The sequence below is a fragment of the Thermobia domestica genome, chromosome 15, assembly GCF_964235325.1.
Source record: "Thermobia domestica chromosome 15, izTheDome1.hap1.1, whole genome shotgun sequence".
Lineage (NCBI taxonomy): Eukaryota > Metazoa > Arthropoda > Insecta > Zygentoma > Lepismatidae > Thermobia > Thermobia domestica.
In genome coordinates this window covers 119,378,855-119,403,441 of record NC_137468.1, presented here as the reverse complement: position 1 = coordinate 119,403,441, position 24,587 = coordinate 119,378,855, and the positions used below count along the sequence as shown (strand labels likewise).

Sequence of the window (24,587 nt, the reverse complement as noted above, 5' to 3'; positions counted from 1 at the left end):
AGAACCCCACGCACACGGTGTTTGTCCACCACAAATTTCACTTGGCGGAGGTTGGGATCGAACCCAGGACCTCAAGCACCAGCAGTGAACACTCTATCACTGAGCTATCGCGTCCCTTTGAGTATTTATGAAAGTTTGTCAATGCGAAGAAATATGAATTATACACCATATTTTCCTTAACGTCATAAATAATGAAGAGTTCGATTTTCACGTAGAATATTACAAATTATCTTGTATTATTAAATGGTAATCTCTTTAATATGGAAAATTTTTGAGACTCATATACTGTGCATTAGCATTTGCTATGGATGACACGTTCATAACACGCATTTTCTTTTTAATTATGAACAGAAAATACATTAGTTTTTTCTTAAATGAAAGCTAAACATGATATTTGAAAAATTGCAAAATTTATGTACAAGGTCAAGGGGTGACTATAGTCCCTATAGCCCTTCCTTCGATCCGCCCGTGTATATTTCTAATATATAATTCTAATTACGTACTAAGTTCATTTTCTACCATGTTCTTTAAAAATGTGTAACTATAAAAAGTAACAAAAGATAAATGTAAAAACAGCACTACTTTTAGAAATCTGACGTATTTTCTTTTTGAATATAACATATTTGTCAATATATTTAATATATGTACTACTGTATTTATTTAATTATTCGACAGAAAACTCAAATTTAGAATTATAATAGCAACCAATCTACAGTACTTTTTCTTAAATAGGTAAAGAACTCAGCTACAGATAAGAACTGTAGGGAGAAATTTTCTATTCGACATAGCGCTTTGTTTTCAATAACAAAGTAAAACTTGACTTGTTTTTGACGTTCTACTTGGGTGGTTTCTGCGATACCCAGCCTCGGTAATTACAAGTGGAACGGGTCTCAATCAAAATACAATTTCAAAACTGTTAAATGAATTTAGAGAGCTCCTTGCAATGTGGCTGTAAGAAACCAGTGCCAAAATTGGAGGTAAGGGTCAGAAAGTTGAAGTGGACAGGAGCGTGTTTGGCAAACGCAAATACAAAAGAGGCCGTAGACCTATAATGTGCACCCAATGAGTTGTTGGAGGAATCGACCAACAAACTAGAAGAACTTTTATGGTGTTGGTGTTAGCAATAAATGCCGTGACTTTAGAAAACATTATATCAAATAATGTCTTATCCGTCACAACTATAAAAACAGATTGCTGGAGAGGATATAGCAGATATATCTGCTTTAGGGTACCAGCATGATACAGTAAATCACAGCATTAATTTTGTTGATTCGAATGACACAACATATACATCCATGAGTGAATTTTATTGGGCGAGAGTAAAACGACACATTCGACGATTTATAGGGAGGATGAGTATCAGAAGAACTGAGTCATATTTAACAGAATATGTATGGCACAGTAGATTTCACACCACTGAAGAACTTTTCTCAGATTTCTTACGTGCCATGCAGTACTTCTATCCACAGTAAAGTTATGAACTAAATGAAACAAAATAATGACAAGGAATTTAACAGCTCCTCCCCCAAACGAAGACGACGATAACAAGGATCTGACTTGTTTTACAATTACCATATACAGACAAGAAGATATGTTTTCGCAACTTTTAAACACGCCAATGGAAAAACTGTTTCTAGTTTGGTAGAAACAATTGATTCATAATCAGTCCTAAGCTTGAGTAAAGTGTGAAGGAAGTTACAATAAGAAGATAATTGGGTTCTGAATTTGTATTTCCTATGCGCACAAATCTTCCCATTCTACATATTTCTACTTGAAGGATAACTATAATTATATACAATCCACCACAATCCAAGGATAATATACATTATATACAATCTAAGATATTGCAATTTTACCTGGGTATTGTTCATTGGACACTTCCAGCGGTTATTTTCCAAATTGGCGGGCGAATATCGGGTGGGATTGCAGGGGACTTTTAGTATGTTGCTTATAACATCATTTCCAACATCTATATCAATTTTCAGCTTGTTACTAATTTGTTCCTTACTTTTTATTAATTTGACTGCACTATAATGGCACATTGTGATTCATTGTAATATAATGTTACTGCAAAAGAAAATATTATAGGAAGTAGCTTTTGAAAGATCTTCACATAAGGCAGAATTTTGTAAATAATATTTACTTTATAAGGTGTATCAAAATCAAAATTTTGTATCAGTTGTGAAAAATAATTGCAGTTATTTCATTAAGTAAGTCTAGAACGATGTGTGACTTTCTCTCATAATGATTTTAATCATGATAAGAAGAAAGCAACAAGTTTTATAGCTACTGCTGGTTGGTAGTTTATTTCCTGTTGATTGATTTGTATGACGTTCTTACCTGTTTTGCTAATTTTTTGAAAGATTGATGTTTTTTAGAAGTAACTTAAAATTTTCTAGTTTTTCTCAAATATCTGATATTAAAGGAAAGGTCAACTTGTGAAAGGAAATATAGTTTGTATGAAGCATGAACAAATATATCGTTTGATTTTTTTTTTTTTTTTGCACGGATGCAGTAGTACTTTTCCACTAAAATTACCCAGAATATGAGCATTTTTCTCTATGATTGGCTTTCATTACTGATATTTAATTCGTACACTCTGAAAAAGTTACAGTAGACGTGATACGTGAACAATACAGATGCATCTAATTAACAAAATTTACAATAATATTTTTGGATAACAATTAAGACATTCCTCATTTTGAGATTTTAAACTAAAGTATATAGTAAAAAGTCACCTCCAAATATCAAAGACAATATAGGAGAGTAAAATCATTTTAAAATAGAAATGACAACATGTTTTGTTTGAAAACGCGGAAGGTTTTAAAAAAGTGAAATCGAAATCACTTCATAAACAATCCTAGTTTCAACTTTCAGTTCCACGAATAGTAGAAATGAAAGTGCAAGGAAACAACTATATAAACCTTAGACAATTTAGTTAAATCATCAAATGTCTATCAACCATACGCCTCTCAGTGACTATTCGCATTTGCTCAAAACGGAGATTAGTGGTTTCGGAAAGTGCTGTGCAGATTCTGTTTGCAATGGACACCATCATATTGTAAGTACGCTGATAAGAACTCTGTTGGTTACCATAGTGAAATTCACACAAGAGAGTCTTAACATGAAAACGAGAATGCGAACCTCATAAGAATCATGATACTATTATTCATTTCATAGGTACCTTGGTGATGGTTAAAATTTATATACACTTTTGTTACGCATAATTCCAATAAATCAGTTTTTTCTTTATATCATGCCCTTAATGCCTGTTACTAGCTCTATACAACCCGTCCAATGGCTATCCTAGCATAGACTATATTACGTCTTATGGCTCCCCCCGAGGAATTTAAACTCTTGTTGTTAAGACTGTCTTGTGTACATTTCATATACTTGTAAGGCAAGACTTTTATTTTCATATTTCATAATACTTATATTTTCTGTTATGACATGCCTATAACTCGTAGACAAGCATCTTTCGTACCTCTCACCATGAATTCCACTCCAGAGAACAACAGCAATAATATTTCTGGTTCAGTTTTCCTCATTCCCGACATATATGATCCAAGTACGCACCCATTCACGGAATTATTTTTGAAACATTTTCTGAAGATCGCTTTAGTCAATAATTGGTGATTCGAAATGTGTGTAGATTTTTGATAAATCCTTAGCTGGACCCGCTCATTTCTGGTTTTCCACTCAGCACCTTTCAACCCAACCTTGGGCAACTATGCAGTCCGAATTTTTACGCCAGTTTGGTCAAGATCAGGTACCCCGTTCCCGAATTCACCAGTACCGTTCACGCGTTCAGCTCCCCAACGAACTTCTATCTCACTGTCTTTAAAAAAAAAAACACTTGGCAGATCAGGCTTATACCCAACTAGACTTTCAGGAATTTTTGCTAGAATGCGTTTCTAATACGTTGCCAGAATACATTCGTTGGTTTGGAACGCGCACAATTTCTGATTATCCCACCCTCCTAGAGGAAGTAATCTTGCTAGAAAGAACAAATCACCTTATTACCAAACGGGGTGATGAGACGAACACACTCTCCACCTCCGCCACTGACCCTACAGCACAGGCTATTTCCGACTTATCCGTTCAAATATCTCAACTCCTTCTCCATGTCAATACTCTTTCTAATTCTCAACCTGCATCTGTCCATTTTGCGCCTTCCCGTTCTCGTTCCCCAGGTCTTCATAATCGTTTCTCTTCCTCCAAACCATCCCGACCTTCTTCCCCGAACCAAACTCCATCACCTTCTTCCTTCCTCCTACATTCCCATCCCACCAATTCTCTTACAACCTCCTATCAACACTGCACTTCCCAGACCCCCCCTTCCCCACGTTTTCACTCCACTGCTCTCACCTCATGTGCACCCTGCACTCTGCACTCTACTTCCCTCCAACATTCCCATCCCACCAATCTCAGTACAACCTCCAGTACTAACTGTAACCCACAACAACATCATTGCGGCCAAAATACTTCTCCTTGCCCTTCTTCACTTACTCCTGCAAACCAACCTTCATCTACAAACAATACTAAACGAAAGAACCTTAAGAAACAGTGGCGCTCCAGTCATAATCAACAACCACCATCACTAAATGTTTTTTCCACCCAATATACCCAAATGCCTATTCCTCCCTACCCCTTTTATCATCCTTTTTTCCAGTACTCTCCACCTCCGTTCTCTCCTTCTGCCTCTGGAACCACACAAAAGAAATCTAAGAAATCAAAAAACGGCCAAAACTAGCGCGGCACTCACCTAGCTGCGCATTCACCACCCAATCTTCCTCTCTCCCTTCCGCTTCCTCTCCCACCACGACCAACCAGGACTACCATACCGTCCCCTTGCAGTTTAAGGGTAATTCTCCCTATATACGAGCCACTTACGCAAAGATTTTCTTTTTTGTCTAGATAGTGGTGCAGACGTGGGATTATTTCCATTTGAATTATTGGAACCAGACGCACATACTTTCCATCTCCCTTTCCTTCTCCACAGCCTGTCCGATAAACCTGTGCAATTAAATCGCGCTACTATCCTCAAAATTAACTTTAATGGTCGTAATTACTCCATTCTTTTTCGATTATTTCCCTTCTAAATTTCCCACCCCTTCTTTCGTCTCGTTTTCACCAATCCATTTTGGATTACTCACAAGGCACTTTGGCCTTGAAACATTTTGGAAAAATGCCACATACTGTAAAAGATAAAAACCCAGTTAGTATTAACATCTCGCATTTGTTTCAAAACCACTCCAAACCTCAGGTTGTATCTTTGTTTTGCGCGGCGCACTACTATTATTCCCCCTCATTCTGTTAGATTCGTTCCACTTGCTACTAATGGTTATTTCCCTGATGCACAGTTTCGCCTAGATACACCGATTTCTCTGAATTTAAGTAAATGTTATATGGCACATACGGTAATTTCCATACAAAACGTTGTTCTACCGTTAGCTAATCTAACGAACAAAAAGCAAACGATTCAGGCTCACAATCCAGTAGTTATAGGTTCTCTCTTTTCCCAACGAGACAATGACCACAATATCCTGACTGTTAGGCAAATATATTTTCCTACAGACGAATATGCGGCACGCAACAAAGAAAAACGTCTCAAACAAATTGGTCATCTTATAGATATAAGTAAATTTTAGCTGTCTCCAGACATGAATAAGGAACAAGCCCAAATGCGGGAACTACTTTCCGAATATGCTTTTTTATTTCAATGGGCAAGTGATCATTTTACCAAGATAGATTCTTTTGTGGCAACATTAGATTTAGAAGAGACAACTCCATTTCAGTGTAACTCTTTTGTCATTCCGCACAAGTTAAGGCCAAATGCGAGAGAATTAGTTATACAACTTTCGAACCAAGGGATATTTGAAAAATCGGACTCTCCCTATAAAAACAACATCCTCTTTGTTTTAAAGCCGAATTCTGAGTCTCTTAGAGCCGTATTTGATTTGCGGTTTCTTAATAGTAAATGCCGTACTTCAGCTTCTCCATAAGAGGACATACAGAACGTGATAGACTCGCTTAGTGATTCCATTTTTTTTTTTTTACGAGTTTTGATCTTCATTCCTCTTTTCATCAATTATCCCTTCATCCTGATAATCGCCCTGCAACAGCCTTTAGTTTAAAGGGCCTCTCTTTGCCTTCAATCATATGCAACTCACTTCTATTCCACAGGGTTTCAAAATTCATCTATTTTATTACAACAGGTACTGCAAACTATCTTTCGGGATTTATATACCAATAATATATTCTTCGTTCGTAGATGACATGTATATCCATGCTGATTCTTTTGATCACATGATTACAGTTTTACGCGCATTTTTTCATACAGATGCAAAACATTCCTTACTGTTTAATATCAACAAATCAGTATTTGGCGCTAGACGGTTTGACACATGGTCCTAACAGTATATTTTATGCTGTAATAGAAATTAAATTTGTCAACTCCCGTGTTATCTGTCTATATGAAAGCCAAAGAAAGTTTGAAATATTTTGTTTATTTAAAAAAAATCTACTGTAGCCGCCCCTTCACATTGCCGGGTCACAACTATTTACATCACCAAGGCAACACGAAACAGTTCCAAATAGATTTAAAATTTATGTTGGCCTGGATATCGATAGGTACGCTCTCAAGTCCCCTGGTCGTGGTGCGTAGCAATGTGGTCGGGATTGGGAATCTCCAGATGGTCTTCGTGGAATAATGATAACTATTAAATATAGCTGGATTGGCAATTAACAGATTTACCAATGTAACTTGTAGGAAGGAAACACCAGATGATGGTATGAGAAGGAAGTACGTACATTTCACTATAACGCCGCTTAATGTTACATGTCTCAATCAGGTTGTAAAATTATTTAAATACCACAGACGTGAAGTCTTCAAAAAGGGCAATACGCTACATGCAAACTAGACAGGGCTCTATTGGCACCATGCATTTATATATTGCAGCATTGCCTCAAGTATTTAGCTTCACCGTGACCATTACAGTTTCCTGACGAACATGCATTAGCGACTAATGTTGTATTATGCTATACGGCCACATCCACCATCAGTACGCTTCACCACTATAGACCAGATATACTATCATCTGCCAAGAACAGCTACTCATTTTCACCTACTTATTACTCATCTCGAAATATCTATAAGTAAACGACAGAGAAGTATGACGTATTCAGGTGATAAGATATTGTCAGGGATCCTGACTATTTACTCATACATGTTTACTATTTATATCGCCTTCGATAAAATATAAATATTATAATATAAAATTTCACAGTCCAAATGCACCGAATGACTTAACACTATTCCTGTAATAATATTATGTATTTGGTCTTTCACTTTTTTAATTATAAGGCATCAATAACCATTTTCATGTCAGCAACTTAATACATCAATCATCTATCCTTTTCTTCTTAGTACGTTCTGCCTTTTTGAGTTTTTTTCTTCTTCTTACAGATTTGTTTTAACATATTTTTATAAACAAATTTAAGATTTCATGTATGAGAAAAAGTTCTAGATTAAATTTACAATAGATTAGGAAGAAAAATGTATCATGTTATTTTGTTACATAATTTCGTTAAATATTTAAATAAAAAATTTTATTTTATTGTATAATTCATTATTCCAAATCTGCATATATACTAATAAATTGAACATCTTGATATACATAATCTTTGACAAAATGATAAAATCTACTAAATAAACAAACTCTTTCAAACTTTTTTTTCATATAGACAGATAACACGGGAGTTGACGAATTGAATTTCTATGACAGCATAAAATATACTGTAAGAACCATATGCCAAAATGGTCCGTTACAACGGATTAAATGCTTAGGTCATATTGTGGAAAATCATACAGTCAAACCTGATCCTGACAAAACCGCTGCCCTCGCCAATGCACCAAAACCGACTACCATAAACGGGTTAAAGAGTTGGTTAGCTTTCGCTAATTACTTTAGAAAGTTCTTCCATCACATTTCTCTCATATTAGCTCCACTTTATGAAGCTATTTCGAATAGAAATCGCAAATTGATTTGGACACCTGAACGGGACCGTGCCTTCGACCAGATGAGGCACGTCCTCACTTCCCCACCAATTCTTGCTTTGTACTCAACAAAGAACACAAAACATATTTTAATGTGCGATTCCTCAGTTCTAGGCGTTGGCGCCGTATTGTTAGAAAAAGACCTTAGTTTAATGTCATTCAGCCAGTCTGTTATGTTTGTTCCAGGCATCCAAAAACTGTGAGAACACTATGGTCACGACACTGGGCGAACGCCAAAATGCACTCCCATTGGGAATTAAACCCGAACCACGGGTACCGAAGTCCTACACGTTAACCACTAGCTAGATCAACCGGGTGATTTGTATATGGATTTTAATGATTATTTGGCACTTTTGAGGTTTGGTTATTCCTTTTTATAACATACCAGTGTCCGACGTGGGAGAAATTTATTTTTTTCTTGCTTTAGTTCTATGTGACGAAATTTTTATTCAAGGTCAGTGTTCTCACTTGCTCGGACGGCAGGGGGTCTTCTCGGAAGGCAGTAGCAAGAGTCTCTTGGCAGAGACAAAAGGAAATGGGTTAACTACAATGATAAGGGTTGAGGAAGCGGGAGAACACCTGTGATTTTCTCCAACCCTTCAACTTTCATTCCAAAATCGGTTCTTATTATTCCGGGACCCACGCCACTTTGATTTTTCTTTCTCGGTAATTAAAACGTACTTTACAGTATATATATTTGCAAGTAAGAACATATATAATATGAGTTTTGTAATTTAAAATTTAAAAATACAATATGATAATTAATTATAAAGTACTAATTTTATTTCATCACTTTCAGCTCAACAAATGGAATTCAAACAATTCGCACCCTGGGTCTTGGTCATCAATACTGCGTCTTATTCTTTGTCTTGCACAGTCAAATCTTGGTCCTGCATTTCGTAGTCTTGGTGGTCTATCACAGTGGCGGCTAATGTTAGTGTTGCAGCGTTGCGCAACGACCAAAGTATTTCAAGAAAAAATATTATTATCAATAGTAGTAAAGAACAGAAAAATACTCTTTAATACTCGTATATATATACACTTTAAATAACATGTTTTTTTTTTTACTTCTGTAACTGTCCGTTCCGTTAATCCATTTTAAAAAGCGAAAAATAATCCGTCACAGAGTCTCTAATTTATATTGTGTTGCAGCGAGCATGCAACGACCAGATTCCTTCAGCGCGGGAATTGGAGCGAATGTTAAGTCTCCTTTCCCCTACCTCAGAAGTTAAACGGACTGGTCGTTGCAGTGCTTCTGCAACACAGCACGGTTTCCAGTGAACGAGAAGGTTTTACGTGCTAAATAAGATTTCTAAATTTTATTTCACCAGCAACTAACAAATGGAATTTGTTTTTATGCATTCATATTTTTTAAATTACAGGACCATACTGAAGCAAATCAATATAATGACAATTAAAAAAAGTGATTGCAGAATTACAAAATAAGAGAGAAAATATCTAGTAGAGGAGAAAACAAATGATAGTAGACCCGCATTTACAAGTTAATTCTTAGTTTATATTGATAATGAAGGTCTCTTCCACAGTAATTTGTGATTCAAATATTAATAAGTCAGTATGTAGAATCGCCCCCTCTCTCTGTGGATAGCCTAGTATTTTAGTATATACATATTTCTATTATAAAATAAGTATATTTTATACTCTTCATAATTTCCACATAAAACTGTATGATGGGGAACGCCACATTGAATTTGGGACTGGTTAGCAATGCTCAGGGACGTAGCCACGAGGGGGGTCCACCGGGTCCGGACCTCCCAAAAATTTCGAAACTTGACTAACATTTGTAGACTTTCTTAACGAACTATACTTGTTTAACAGAGAAACTATTGATGTAGGCTAAATATTTTATTTTACGCCTCATCATGTATTCTCTCTTTTCTTAAAAACAATTGTTCTATCATTTTTTTTTTGCTAAGAATGTGGGTACAGTTATTACTTATCGTTTTTTCGGATGCAGAATAAGAAAGGTATATATTGCATAGACGTATCGAACCCCTCCCAACACACATTTCTGGGTGTAGAACTGGCAGTGCTGTTTGTTTTGATGTTCTTCGACTTTTACCTTCTGTTAGGTATACATGCTGATCCTTCATCTAGCGGGTTTCGAGGTTACCTTTCCAAAACATATGACACTGATAAGCATTGTTTGGCCTCACGTGGAAGTATATTGTGTTCATCGTGCATTGCTTAACAACCAAGACGGATGATTTGGAATATAAAGAATGAGTCAGAAAAAACCTGGCCACTTTCCTCCCTCCATATTTTCTAGTATATAAGATGAACATTGGCAGCACTGTGCATAAGCAAGGGCAGACTGTCGATCTTACTCACGAATAGATTGTCAGTTGTGAAGTGTGCATACTGTGGTAAAGAACGATGAGTCAGTTAGAAAAACGAAAACTAATTGTGAACAAATACCTCGAAAATCCAGGTATGTCCTTAAATAAATTAAGCAAACTCGTAAAATACCCTCGGTCTACTGTGCAAAATGTAATTAAAAAGTACGCACAAGATTTAACTGTTGAAAGAAAACCTGGCTCAGGTAGAAAACCGGGGACTAGCCAACCGAAGCTGGAGAAAAGGGTTACTGCATTGCTGCGTCAAAATCCTTATTTATCGGAAAGAGCAGTTGCTGGTGTGGTCAAAGCGTCCCAATCTACAGTGCACAGATTTAAGCAAGGAAAAGTTTACGATCTTTCAAAGTCCAAAAGGTACCTAACCGAGACGAAAAGCAAAAAGTGACGGCAAAATCCAGAGCAAGAAAACTCTATGATCAGTACCTTACTCAATATGGATGTTGCATTATGGACGACGAAACCTATTGTGTCGCTGATTTCAGTCAAATTCCCGGAAAGGAGTAGTACGTGGCACTGAAGAGGGGAGATTTGCAGGATAAATTTAAACAACGGAAGGCATCCAAATATCCCAAACAATATTTGATTTGGCAAGCTATTTGTTCATGCGGTAAAAAAAGCAAAGCGTTCATCACAACAGGGACAATTAACGGCGAAATTTATACGAAGGAGTGTTTACAAAAACGCTTGTATCCATTTGTGATGTCATACAGTAACTCTGTTTTCTTTTGGCCAGATCTTGCTACCTCTCACTACTCTAAAGCAGCCACTGATTGTTATAAAGAAAAGGGTATCGTCGCAGTTCGAAGAGAGGCAAATTCACCAAATTGCCCTGAACTTAGGCCAATTGAAAAATATTGGGCCCACATTAAAAGAACATTGAAAACATCAAAAGGGAAGGCGGCTGACTTGAAAACTTTTCGTCGCAAGTGGACTGCAGCTGCCAATCAAATAACAGAAGAAGATGTGCGAACTCTTATGAAGCGGATTAAGAGTAATGTACGAGCATTTTTCCATAATTAGTTCTTTATAATATATTTTGTGTGTTTATTTTTTTAAACTTTATAGTCAACTAAAATATGCAAACGACCTTTCTTCTTTTCATTTCTTTACCTACTTTTTTGGTCAAAGTTACTGGCCAAGTTTTTTCTGACTCATTCTTTAGTTTTTTCTTTTACGCACATGTGTGTGTTGATGTATGAATATGTGACATTCGGAATTCATATACCAGTACCTCTTTTGTATCACTGTTTTGGTATTTATTTATTAGATTTAATTTTATTGTGCGTCTTTTAATTCTGTAAATAACCTACAAATTCTGTAGAAATTGTATAACGTGACTTCTGTAAATAACCTACAAATTCTGTAGAAACTGTAACCTACAAATTCTGCCGCCACTGGTCTATCATGCTATACAAGAGAAAAGAATGCTCGCCTCATGGGTACAAATGAAGACCAAGTGTGATTTTGATTATGGTCTTTCATACTATACGGAATGCAAGAAAATATGCTCATCGCTACTTGGTGATCACCAAAACAAGGCCAAGAGCAAGATTACTATGCACTTCGTCTTGCATATCCAATCTTTATCTTATTCTTGTATCGATGTTCTTGGGCTTGGTGAAATAAAATGAAATATTCAGTTTAAGGTCTCTCGATTTGCATCGAGGCTAAGAGATATGGTGACCATGAGAAATGCATGAAATGGTGGAATGAAGAAAGTGCGAGGAAACAGAAAAACCTCGAGAAAACCCATTACACGGCGTTTCTCCACCACAAAGCTACTTAGCACAAGCTGGGATCGAACCGTGGACACCATGCACCAGAGATGAATTCTCTACCACTGAGCTACCGCGGCCCTGCTTGGGGTTGGTCGTCCATATCCAATCTTTCTTTTGGCTTTGCTTAAACAACTTCTAGTTTCGTTCTAAAACCAGACTTCATATTGGCGTAGATATTAATATTACAGTCGATTGGTAAAATCAATCCTCCACATTTAAAAATTAAAGTACACACAAGTACAAAAATAAGCATTTATCATAAAAACACTAGCTGCAAGTGTTCAAAATAGATGTATGGCTTCTATGAAATCAATTGAAAATTGCTATTTTTAATTAGGCAGCTAGTGAAAAACAGCAGCTTTCGACTCCAGCCGAGTTTAAACTCAACCTACACTCAGTTGACCAAAGTGAACTGACCCGATTGACCCGACCCGACACGTAACCCGACTCGAGCTGACTCGAATAACCCGACCCGAGCTGCCCGACCCGAGTAGCCTGACCCGACAACCCGACTCGAGCTGACTCGACTGACCCGACCCGACAACCCGACCCGAGTTGACCCGTCCCGTAACCCAACTCGAGCTCACTCGTTTGAGAGCACTAACTCCTACTTCCATCCCTTTTTCCTCCTTGCCGTTTATTGTGTTGTCCCTCGTTCCAGAGTTCCTGCCTTCAACTCCCGATTAGTTTCAATCCCACCTTTATCCTTAAATTTTCATTGCCATAATTATTGCCTCTTAGAAACAAATTGCACTATTTTCTGTCTATCACCAATTGAAGTTCTTTTTCTCCCTCCGCATCCCTTTGTTAACAACAATTCTTGTGGTGCATACCTGGTATCAGACATGTCTTATCATTTTTTTCTTTTTCACCTTTCCATATTTTTTCTTCTTTTCATATAATGAAATTTGAATATAAAAAGCCTTGACTACAACCTAACAGAGATACTCGTGCACAGGCGTACTTTCATTTTATAATCCACGTCTTTTGAGTTCCTTTCATTTACGTCATACTTCCTGAACCCTTGCTTCACCCGCCCTGGGACAGCGAATTCAAGCTCTTGGAGAATCCAGAGAGATGCAGCCAGCCCTGCTTCCAGCACTTCCAGTTCCTGGAAAATCCAGAGAGATGCCGCCAGCCCTTTTTTCAGCAATTCCAGTTCCTGGAGAATCCAGAGAGATGCAGCCAGCCCTGCTTCCAGCATTCCCAGTTCCGTGAGAATCCAGAGAGATGCAGCCAGCCCTGCTTCCAGTGCTCCAGTTTGATATGCAACCAGCGCTAGTAGTTCCAGTAGACGTGATACGTGAACAATACAGATGCATCTAATTAACAAAATTTACAATAATACTTTCGGATAACAATTAAGACATTCCTCATTTTGAGATTTTAAACTAAAGTATATAGTAAACAGTCACCTCCAAATATCAAAGACAATATAGGAGAGTGAAATCATTTTAAAATAGAAATGACAACATGTTTTTTGAAAACGCGGAAAGTTTTAGAAAAGCGAGATCGAAATCACTTCATAAACAATCCTATTTTCAACTTTCAGTTCCGAGAATAGTAGAAATGAAAGTGCAAGGAAACAACTATATAAACCTTAGACAATTTAGTTAAATCATCAAATGTCTATCAACCATACGCCTCTCAGTGACTATTCGCATTTGCTCAAAACGGAGATTAGTGGTTTCGGAAAGTGCTGTGCAGATTCTGTTTGCAATGGACACCATCATATTGTAAGTACGCTAATAAGAACTCTGTTGGTTACCATAGTGAAATTTACACAAGAGAGTCTTAACATGAAAACGAGAATGCAAACCTCATAAGAATCATGATACTATTATTCATTTCATAGGTACCTTGGTGATGGTTAAAATATATATACACTTTTGTTACGCATAATTCCAATAAATCAGTTTTTTCTTTATATCATGCCCTTAATGCCTGTTACTAGCTCTATACAACCCGTCCAATGGCTATCCTAGCATAGACTATATTAAGTCTTACAATCTAGTTTTACACTTACGTTTTTTTTAAATGTACGCACTAATATACCTATTTCTAAAACAATTATATTACCTCTTTAAATTCTTTAAACAATTAATATATGTTAATTATCCGAAAGAAATGGGAAAATCGATAGAACTCATTAAGCAGAACAAAATTAAATGAAATCTTTAAGTTTTACGTCTCACGATTATACCGGTTAGGCTAATGATGAGAAATGAATGAAACGGTGGAATTAAGAAAGTCGGAGGAAACGAGAAAACCCCGAGAAAATCTACGCACACGGTGCTTGTCCACCAAAAAGCTCATTTGTCACGAGCTGGGATTGAACCAAGAACCCATGCACCAGAGGTGAATGCTGTACCACTGAGCTAACGCGGCCCTAAGAACAAAATGAGGTCAGGTTAAATCCCTTGATTTGTAGTTTTTATAAAAGAAAATGTGCAAAAGCGAAGTTTTACGATAATAAAAAATATCATTCATGGCCAACAATAACAGACTCAATAAACGCACCTATATTAGAGTGAAACTGATTCTAAAACACATCGCTCAAGTTTTTTGTTATTACGTCTTCAACTTGAAAGAGATTAAATAGGAATTTTGCCAAAATTCAGAATTGTATTTCCAATAATGTGTCCCCTTGAATTGGGATCGTATAAGTCTTACCGCCCCTGGTAAGTGCTGATAACAACTATTACAAACATGTGAAAGTGGTCGCTTCAAGAATGACGAACTCACCAGAGGGTGATGTGGGCATTCACGTGGAACGATCTCCACGGAAGAAGCAAATCATCTTATGAAAATCACGATAACAGATGTGTGCCCTTGAATTGAGTTTTACCCAATTCGTTGAACCGCTTGTGAAAGTTCCATAGTTTTTGACAAATGTAACTTTACAGATTATTTTTCACTGTTTCCGATAGCTTATGACTTGATATATGCTTATATAAAACTTGTAAATAAACAACTTCTTACCTTTAATAGTCCCATAAAAAAGAGAAATTGCAAAATGGTAGAAATTGGAATGTAAATATCTATCTCCATTTGATATGAGTTTTTCCCTCCTTCCACGAATTGTCGACCGACGACAGTTGCTAGAAAATATGCATACGTTGCAATTGTCACAACCTAGAAAGAAAAGGCCTATTATTATTCATTAGCAATGCTTCATGCTATTGTCTCAGACTCTGTTCAACTCAATTATTAAACTTTTGTCCGTCATTGTATTGTTAGTCCTTTACTCTTTAAATGACTTGCAAAGAAGAATGAGACGAAACTTTGAATATCTCAAACCTCAATTGTGATAGACTTATGGATTCTTTATCTGTAAAAAAAAAAAAAAAAAAAAAAAAAAAAAAAAAAAAAAAAAAAAAACCTGCTATGTATTTCTATTCTTGAATTTGTTTCATAGTACAGAAGTCATATACCTTACACAAGTTATCGTGTAAGTTCATGCACTGACAAATATGATGAGAGAATTATATTTGTAGATAGGCGTACTTACTATTTCACCGCGAGTACAGAAAGGGCATGAACTCAGTACTAGACAAGAAACAAAAAGATTTCACTTTCCTAAGTTGGGAGTAGTTGCGACGCTGAATTAACAAGAAGGGGACTCTGTATCAAACTGTGGAGTCGATCTCAACATTTGAAAACACAGAAGCCTATAATTTTACTTTTGCTTGTATTCTCCACACATCTATATTTTACATCATGAGTCTAAGGTATGTACTACCTTGTTTCATATTTGTCAATGCCTAGTCATGATTTGGTACTTAGGAAGGTTCAAGAGAGACGAATAAAGATAAAATTACACTCATTAAAATCATTCCCCCAAACTCTATTTTTTTTTATTTCTCCATAAACAGAATGTTCATGAATATTGGTGTAAGAATTATCGATGTCTAGATTTCTAAGTTGGTTATTGCTATAACTACAATACCTCTCGTGTACGTCTTGTTCTATGTTTATCATAGATAACGTATTGTGTAACCGCATGGTGGAAGCTTAAAACTTATGAAGAAAAAGTTAGTACGTTACGAGTTTGCATAATATGTAAAGTTAGTTTTTCTTTTATTGAATTGTCTTATTCTGGCATCGATCCCAATACCAGTAGATTTGAAATCATGTATCTTATGTTTTGTGGTCTCGATTTAAGAAGAATTTATTAATGGCATATCTTTTCGGAAAGTAATTCAAAAGCAAAGAAGATAAAGTAGACTCTACACTTCAGATGATTCAATGTGTAACATCGCCTAAACAAAGAAAGGAAAATAAACAGAATTATAAAGTCATTCAGGTTTCTATTGCGAAAGTAAAATTTACATCAGCAATTAGTTCTCGCAAGGTATGTGTGCAAAGTTCCCCTCAACCTCAACCAAATTTAAACTACAATGCACCTCTTTTGTTCCGTATAATCAAGGTACTTCTGGATGTCAAAATTGTCAAAATTGTCAAGGACAATGTCAACCCAAGAATTCAAAGTAGGAACGCCTGTAAGTATACGGGGCACGTTTACAGCGTATAGCGCACTGAAGCAGAAGCGAATATTAGCCTCAATTCACTGTGAAAAATAACATGTATTTTGAACTATACATACGGAAAATTAACCAATTAGAACTATAATGATTCTGCCAGTCGGTTATCATTACACTGTTCGACAAAATGAAACTTTTTGAAAGCTGTTTTTGATTTGATACCTGATTTTAAATAATTTGAGGTTGCTAATTACGGAAATGAAATTAGTTTCCCACCACCACGTCAGGTTTTTTCACAAATCGGAAAACATGATTGCGTAAATTGTGCTATTTACACATGAACGTTGCTAATATACAGTAACATTATGACTATATATTTCTAACAAAGGAAGATTATTTTGCGTCAGAACTAATCTGAACATCGATATTCTAAATAATTATGGTCATCAGTGACGTAACTAGGGGATCAAACAGGGCTTGTCCCCCGGAGGCTGGATTGGGAGGGCTCAAATTGGGCAAATATTTGGGGGTGCGTTTTGGTTTAGTTTGTCAGGGGAACTTTAAGGCATGTTCTTGCCCCAGGCGACTAGCGTATTTACGCCGCTGAAGGTCATCGATAAACAACTTACCTCACTTTTGACTCTGCATTTTCACTTGGAAGCTCCTAAAACTAAACTTCCTTTTCTGAGTAGTGACTCTTCACGTACCAACGTCCAACAATAATCCGCCAACATTGTTGTTCTCCAACGTCCCTGATAGTGGAATTCAATTGCTTTGATGTCCTGGTGAAATCTTTCATAATGTTTTTTTTTTCTTTAATCACCGAAGTTAGAAAGAAAGCTATCTAAATGTGAATACAGAAAATAAATCTTAAGACTCATTTTGCACCCTAATGTTTTAAACTTCTGGACCATATTATTTATTTATTTACTTCAGAAAACAACAGGCGGATATACTTGTAATTTTCGTCTCTGTTGTTCCCGAGAAAATTATGACACGCGTCCCTGAATGCACTTCATGCTTCCTTTTGAACACTTGTCATAGAATGTTCAAAATCTGACTGATCTGAGGACCAATGAATATTCCTTCTTTTAACTTAGCACTTGAAGGTTCTGGGAATTTTCTTCACTAACACTGGAAGCACTGTCCATCTTTATTCAGACCTTTGACAAATTGTTTCATTAGGCACAGTTTAATATGCAAGGTGGTGATATGACCTTTGAAGAGTCTACGAGGCCGATGTTTTTCACATTTTTACTTCCTATATTGCGGCTTTCCCTGACAGGCCAATGAATTTGAGTCAAGTGTTTATCGTGTTCTCTGCTGTGGCATGGATATTTCGCAAAATGTGGCATGGATATTTGGTGTACCCTTACTGCTGTCCAAGAAGCATACATATCACCTTCAGATCGCCGCACAATAACTACTGATGATCCTCGTATTTTTTTTTTTAAATCCATATTTTCGTAAGTCTCCCTTAAATACACAAAATTAATAATGGGTATACAGAGGGTTGTTGGTTGCTGTTATGAAGAAGCAGACCGTTCAAACTTCTCTTGCTGGAATCAATGAAAAGCCTCCATTCCTCTGCAGTATAGTTCTCGCAATTACAGCTTACACAGCTTACGCTCTGTTACTGAGTTCCCAACGTGTAACGCGTTGTGTTATCTTAAGTGCTACCAGATACTGTACATATTTTTTCAATGTTAGCAGAATACGTAACTGCACGTCTTTTATTACAAATTAAAAGATAATCAGAAGGATATGGCATAGAAAGTATCTTTTTATATTTGTAATTATAATCAGTACTTCTTCCGAATTATACATATATACGGCTGTTTTCCTCTCCCCCTCCCCTCTATTTTAAGAAACCTGAACGTGGTAGGGCAAAACTAACTACATTTCTGGATTTCTCAGGTCAAAAACATTAAGAAAACCTTAATAGTTTCCAAATAGCAAAATCATTGTAGAGCAGTGTTATTATTAAGAATGTAATTTCTCCAGGAGCTAAATTCAGAAAATATAGAGACCAGAATTAAAGGAATAACTCATAATTCAATTTCAGTAAATAAAATAGCTGTAATAAGATTTCCAATAGTAGGGAAATCTTTTCATCATACCTTTAGAGGTTTTGAGGGCTTCTCACATAATTTTTTGATTGGAAATGATTTTTTTTTTACACTGAGTAATATTAGACTATGGAGGGAAAACAGTAACTTTACACAGATTTGGAAAACCACCATCCAAATTATGACAAGTAAATAACATCACAGTGTCTGTATCAAAAAAGTGCATAACATATTTCAAGCTTACCTTGTGCCTAAGTTTGTAGTTAGCAAATCTTCCTATTTTCCAGCTAGGACAAAAGTATATATGTCGTAAAATTACAACATTTTTGCTCAGAAAATGAGTACTTGTTACAGCCTAACGTAGAAAATTAGAGGATCAGTATAATATTATAATTACTAGAACATTGCTCTAAAAAGATCAAAGGTTATTAAAAATAACACGCTAATTACACGAGAACGTGGTATCAAAAGCAATCTTAGCAGTAGGCTATGGAGAAGATTACATTACTCAGGAAGAATATCATGTATATAACACAATAACGTCAGAAGACGAAGATTTAGAAAGAGGAAATATAAAATTTGACAAAGATACATCAGTGATAAGAGAAAAAGCAGATCAAGAAGTTAAGAAGAAATTATTAGACCTTTGCTATGAATATAGTAATGTTTTTGATTGCGATTCCAAACCAACAGGAAGAGTTTCAAAAACGAGGAAGAGTAAGAGGAAATTTAAGATATTTCAAAACTTAATTGTGATTAATTTATGAATTCTTTATCTGTTAAAAAAAAAAAAAACTATGTAATTTTGTCTTTGAATTTTGTCCCAAGAACCGAAGTCATCTACCTTACGCAATTCATTATGTAAGTTCATGCATTGACAAATATGATGAGAGAAGTATATTCGTACGTGACATACTTACTATTTCACCAGGAGTCGTAAGTGAATCACCTCAGAGCTAGTTGACAAACAAAACAAATTTGCTTTCGATAGTCGGGAGTAATTGCGACGCTGAACTAACAAGAAGAGGACTCTGTATTAAACTGTAGAGCCGATCTAACAATAAACACAGAATTGTATCATTTTACTGTACTTGTATTCTCCCCACATCTATAATTTCCATATAAGTGTAAGGTGTGTACTCGTTTCATATTTGTCAATGCCTAATCATGATTCAGTACTTGCGAAGTATCAACAGACACGAATTCAATTTGACCACAATATTGGTGTAAGAATTATCGATGTGTAGAATTCTAAGAAAAAGTTGGTTGTTGCTATGACTACGATACCTCTCGTATACGTATCATAGATAACACATAGCGTAACCGCACGTTACATGTGGAGAGTAATCATTACCGTTCACAGTTTATTACCCGTGTGTTCTATTTTGACTTCCTATGATTTTCTTGTTCAAATACCACTTTTGTTTTCCTGTAGTGAATGGATACTACAATTAAACAGATGTATTTACAATATCTGGTACTTGTGTGTCCTATGTTCAGCCCAAGGCTGGATGTCTTGATTAGTTTTCAAACTAATATGTAAGTTATGCAACCCCCGTATCGAAAGTGTTATTTTGGTTACCTAGCCATTTTATCAAGTACTTGGAAGTTATATAATTTGGTATATGTGGTTTACTACTTACCTAATTCAGGAAAGAAAAATTGCCACATACCAATAAACAGATAAAAACCATTTTATTTTATTTTATTTTAAGATCTTGTCTACATCCCGCTCTCGCTTTGCAAAACTTTCATCCTAAGTTTCAGAGAGTTCAGTTTACAAAAACAAAGCTACAAACGGCTTTACCGTTATATAGTGTCAAAACTTTTGGAATAAGAAACGTGTGAGTAGCAGTTTAAATGTTCTCCCCCTCGCTTTCTAGCGCCCAAAATAAACGTATAGGCCTATATATGTTTAACATAGCCTCAGTTTATTCATACATTTTCAAAGATAGTTTCCTTTCTACGATTTCTACTACATCTTCAGAATAGTTACTTGTAACACTACTAAACTTTTACTAAAACATTTTTGGCATTGAATATTAATAGGTCTATAAATAATTCATTCGGATTAGAAAACCCACTCCGTCCACTGATTTGCACTTCTTTCGTATCGAATGACAGATTTTCTTCGAGTCTTGATATCTTTTCCAAATTTTATCTGCAGAATGCAGTAATTATAATGGGAAACCAAGATGGAACGTACTGTCGGCTCTCCATTAAAATTGAAACATTTAAAACAGCTTACAATTTTCCAAGTAAAAAAGGCAAGGAAAAAACTCAATTTTTATTTTTAAAAATAGCTTGTTTTCGAACCTTTGTGTCTGTAATACAACCACTAAATTTCATGTTACTATCCTTGAGTGATTCAGAGATACGAATATGGTATGATAATAATTGTATCAGTTCATCTGTCTTGCAACTTCTTTTTATCTTTTTCTTCTTTCCTAGGACAAATATTTAAAAAAAAAACTCAAACACGTGTTTAATGATCTTAATTAAAACGTCCGAATAACAAACTTTATGTCTCTAACGTTAAACGATTCCGAGATAGGCCATCTTATTGTAATAATTGTAACCCTATCAAAAATCGCTGAATAAGTGTTTAATGTGTGGGAGTTCAGAGTGTTTCGATGTGTAGGAGTTTTGTCCATAATTGTGGGAGACTATGACCATTTTGACGTGTACGGGTTTTCTCCACTTATCATCTTGCTCATTTTGGATAATAAGCGTTTCTTAGGCGTTTTCTAAATCATTTTCAGCGAGTAAAAATTACAACGCGTGCAATCAGGATCGTTTCGAACTGTGATGGATTTGTCCAATTGTGTGGCGGTTTTGTCCATTTTTGTGGTGGTTGTGACAATTTCGGCGTGTTGGGGTCTTGTCCATTTGTGTGGGAGTTTCATCCATTTACGTGAGGATTGTGACCGTTGCTAAATGTTTTTTGTTTTATCCATTTGTATGGGGGTTATAACCGATTGTGTGGCCGTTTTGACATTTCTTGAGTATGGGGGTTTTGGTTGTGGGAATTATGACCGTTTCTGCATTTGGGGAATTAGTCCGTTTGTGTGGGAAAAAATGAAATGAAATCTTTGAGTTTTACGTCCCACGCTTATGCCAGTTAAGCTAAAGGAGACGGTGATTATGAGAAATGATTGAAATGGTGGAATGAATAAAGTGGGAGGAAACGGAAGAATCCCGACAAAACACACGCACACGGTGTTTGTCCACCACAAAGTTCACTTGACGGGAGCAGGTTTGAACCCGTTTGTGTGGAGGTTATAACCGATTGGGTGGGCGTTTTGACATTTCTTGAGTGTGGGGGTTTTGGCTGTGGGAATTATGACCGTTCCTGCATTTGGGGGATTTTTCCGTTTCTGTGTGGGTTATGACCAATTGTGTGGGCGTTTTGACATTTCTTATGTATGGGCTCGGGGTTTTTACCTAAACCTTTTTTCAATAAAAATGCAAGTCTCTAAACTTAAAGGATTCCGAGTTATGGACTCTGATTATAATAACTGTAATCCACTATACATTTCGCATTCTATTACTTTTACATATCACCCCTTCCCCTCTTTGGAATGGTTTCAGTTTCCTTACCCCGCACATTATATTTTTCAGATGGTAATTTATACATACACTAAATTCGTTTGAAATTCCTCCAGGAATCTATGTTTCATTGTACGGCTCACTGTGCGTTTCTTTCTGAGTTAAAAATTTCTCAAGATATATAAAAATATTACAGTAACAATGGAATAGTGTATTAACCTCTGACTGTCGTCACTGTGAAGAACTTCATCATGATATGACGTAGAGAAATGAGTTAAATTAAGCTTTCAAGATTTAATATTAAAGTTGAAGCATCGCAAGTTAAAGAGAAGCATGTAATAACAAATCTCATATTTAAAAATAATTGCGGCTTAAACTAGTTGGGACTACTTTTAAATCAAAGTTGAACTTCTGGAATGCACAGTACGAGCGTAGCTAAAAGAAAAAGCGATAAGAACGGCCGAGTTTCGAACCTAAGATCATCGACGTAGGAGTTCCTTACACTAACCATTCATCTAACACACCATGACGCAAACCTGCTGTTTCTTAAGTTATAGATAAGCATCCAAGTGACACACTCATGCACATTTTCATTGCTCTTTTTAACTTGTTATTTTTTCCAGGGGAGGCGGAGATTCTCTGGCGATATAAGTTTCACTTCTGTTTTATTAGTGTACTAGCTGAAATAGCGATTCTTCGCATGAGTGAGATAAAATATCTATGTAAACGAACTGAACAACGAAAGGAAAATACATTGGTCATTTTCTCCTACTTTTACATATCCCGGTAAACGCCCCCGAGACCTCCTGGTTCGAAATTTAAAGAAAAAATGCCTCTGACCCCCAGCCAATGGAGGCTGTATATGAAAGTCAACGCCTGTGGGAGTATCACCAATCATCTCAGCGACCGCGAAAACTATGGATTTTATACTAATATCGGTCATTTTGGATCATTTTTACATGTCGCGGTACCCTCCCCGCAGTTGACCCCCGGCCCATATACAATGGTAGCTGAATTTGAAAGTCATCGATAATGAAAGTGTCACCATTAATCTCAGGAACAAAGAAAACTATGAAGTTGACACTAATATCGGTCATTTTGGATTATTTTTACGTCTCGGTATTTCCTCCCCGGTGACCGCTGGCCCGCAGCCGAAGGGAGTGAATTTGGAAGTTAATGCGATCGAAGTTTCACCGTTGATCTCAGCGACCGCAAAAACTATGAATTCAACACTAATATTGGTCATTTTCTACTACTTTTACATTTCTCGGTAAACACCCCATCCTGAGACACCTTGGTTCAAATTTTAAAAAAGGAAACGCTTCATCTGGGACTGGGGCCTGGACCAAGGTATCCGTGACTAAAATTTGGTAACTCTTGGTCCACTCGTCTGGTCCCCAGAACGCACACAGACACATAGATAGACAGACAGACATACAAACAAACTCTTTATTTTATTTATATTAGATTACTATACATTTGATCATACACCTTGTATTTATCAAGCTTAAGGGAGGGAGAATTACACCCTCCAGTCTTGCTCAAGTGACGCCACTGGATCATTTGCTTGCAGTTACTGACAAGAAATGGAATTAATAATTGAATAACACCAATTTCCGTCAGTAGGTTTTAGAGCTCTGCGCCCGCATTACAGGCTTTCGGAAGCACAAAACCTACTACCGTGATTGACAATTTCTATAGATTTCAGAAAGAGTATCCTCCTAGCTTGTAGTCTTTGAAGAAGGGGAAAGAGGCAAATAACGGCGTTTGTGAAGCTATGGGAACATTTTGTGACATTTTTTTATTCAGGCTCCAAAAATGCATTTCAGAACAAATGAATGAAAGAGATGTGTTTAGAGCTATAAACTTTGTAGCTCTGTTCCTGTTTTTTCCGTCTGACTGCAAAGAGTACATTACTCACAACTGCCTTAGAAAAGGAGAAGTGGAGGAGCGGGATGAATTGGATTGAATACGAGAAGCAAGTAGTCAATCGAGGCCTGTGTTTCTGAATGCATAAGCAAACAGGACAAGAGTTTGTTATTAACTTGGACTTATTTTTTTTAACGATTTCTAAACCGCGAATAGTACAAGAAGAGTCTATCTAACATGCATATTAAAGTGTCAGGATTCGTGTGTAGAGAGAGAGAGAGAGAGAGAGAGAGGAAAAGTGAGAAACAAATGATAGAAAGATAATGAAAAATGATAATGAGTATAAATATGCAACAGAATTTATCTCCAATATCCATTAGTGTTAATTGCATCTCTCCAATATG

The 24,587-nt window shown here is 36.3% G+C and overlaps 1 protein-coding gene across 1 annotated transcript in view; it reads right to left on the bottom strand.

The window, feature by feature from the left end:
- The window catches only part of LOC145671217 (uncharacterized), a 682,733-nt gene that overhangs the window by 269,193 nt on the left and 388,953 nt on the right, over window positions 1-24,587 (bottom strand). The window contains exon 6 of the mRNA XM_081740095.1: window positions 15,195-15,347. Coding sequence (XP_081596221.1) covers window positions 15,195-15,347 — 153 coding nt within the window. The remainder of the gene's footprint in view (window positions 1-15,194; window positions 15,348-24,587) is intronic.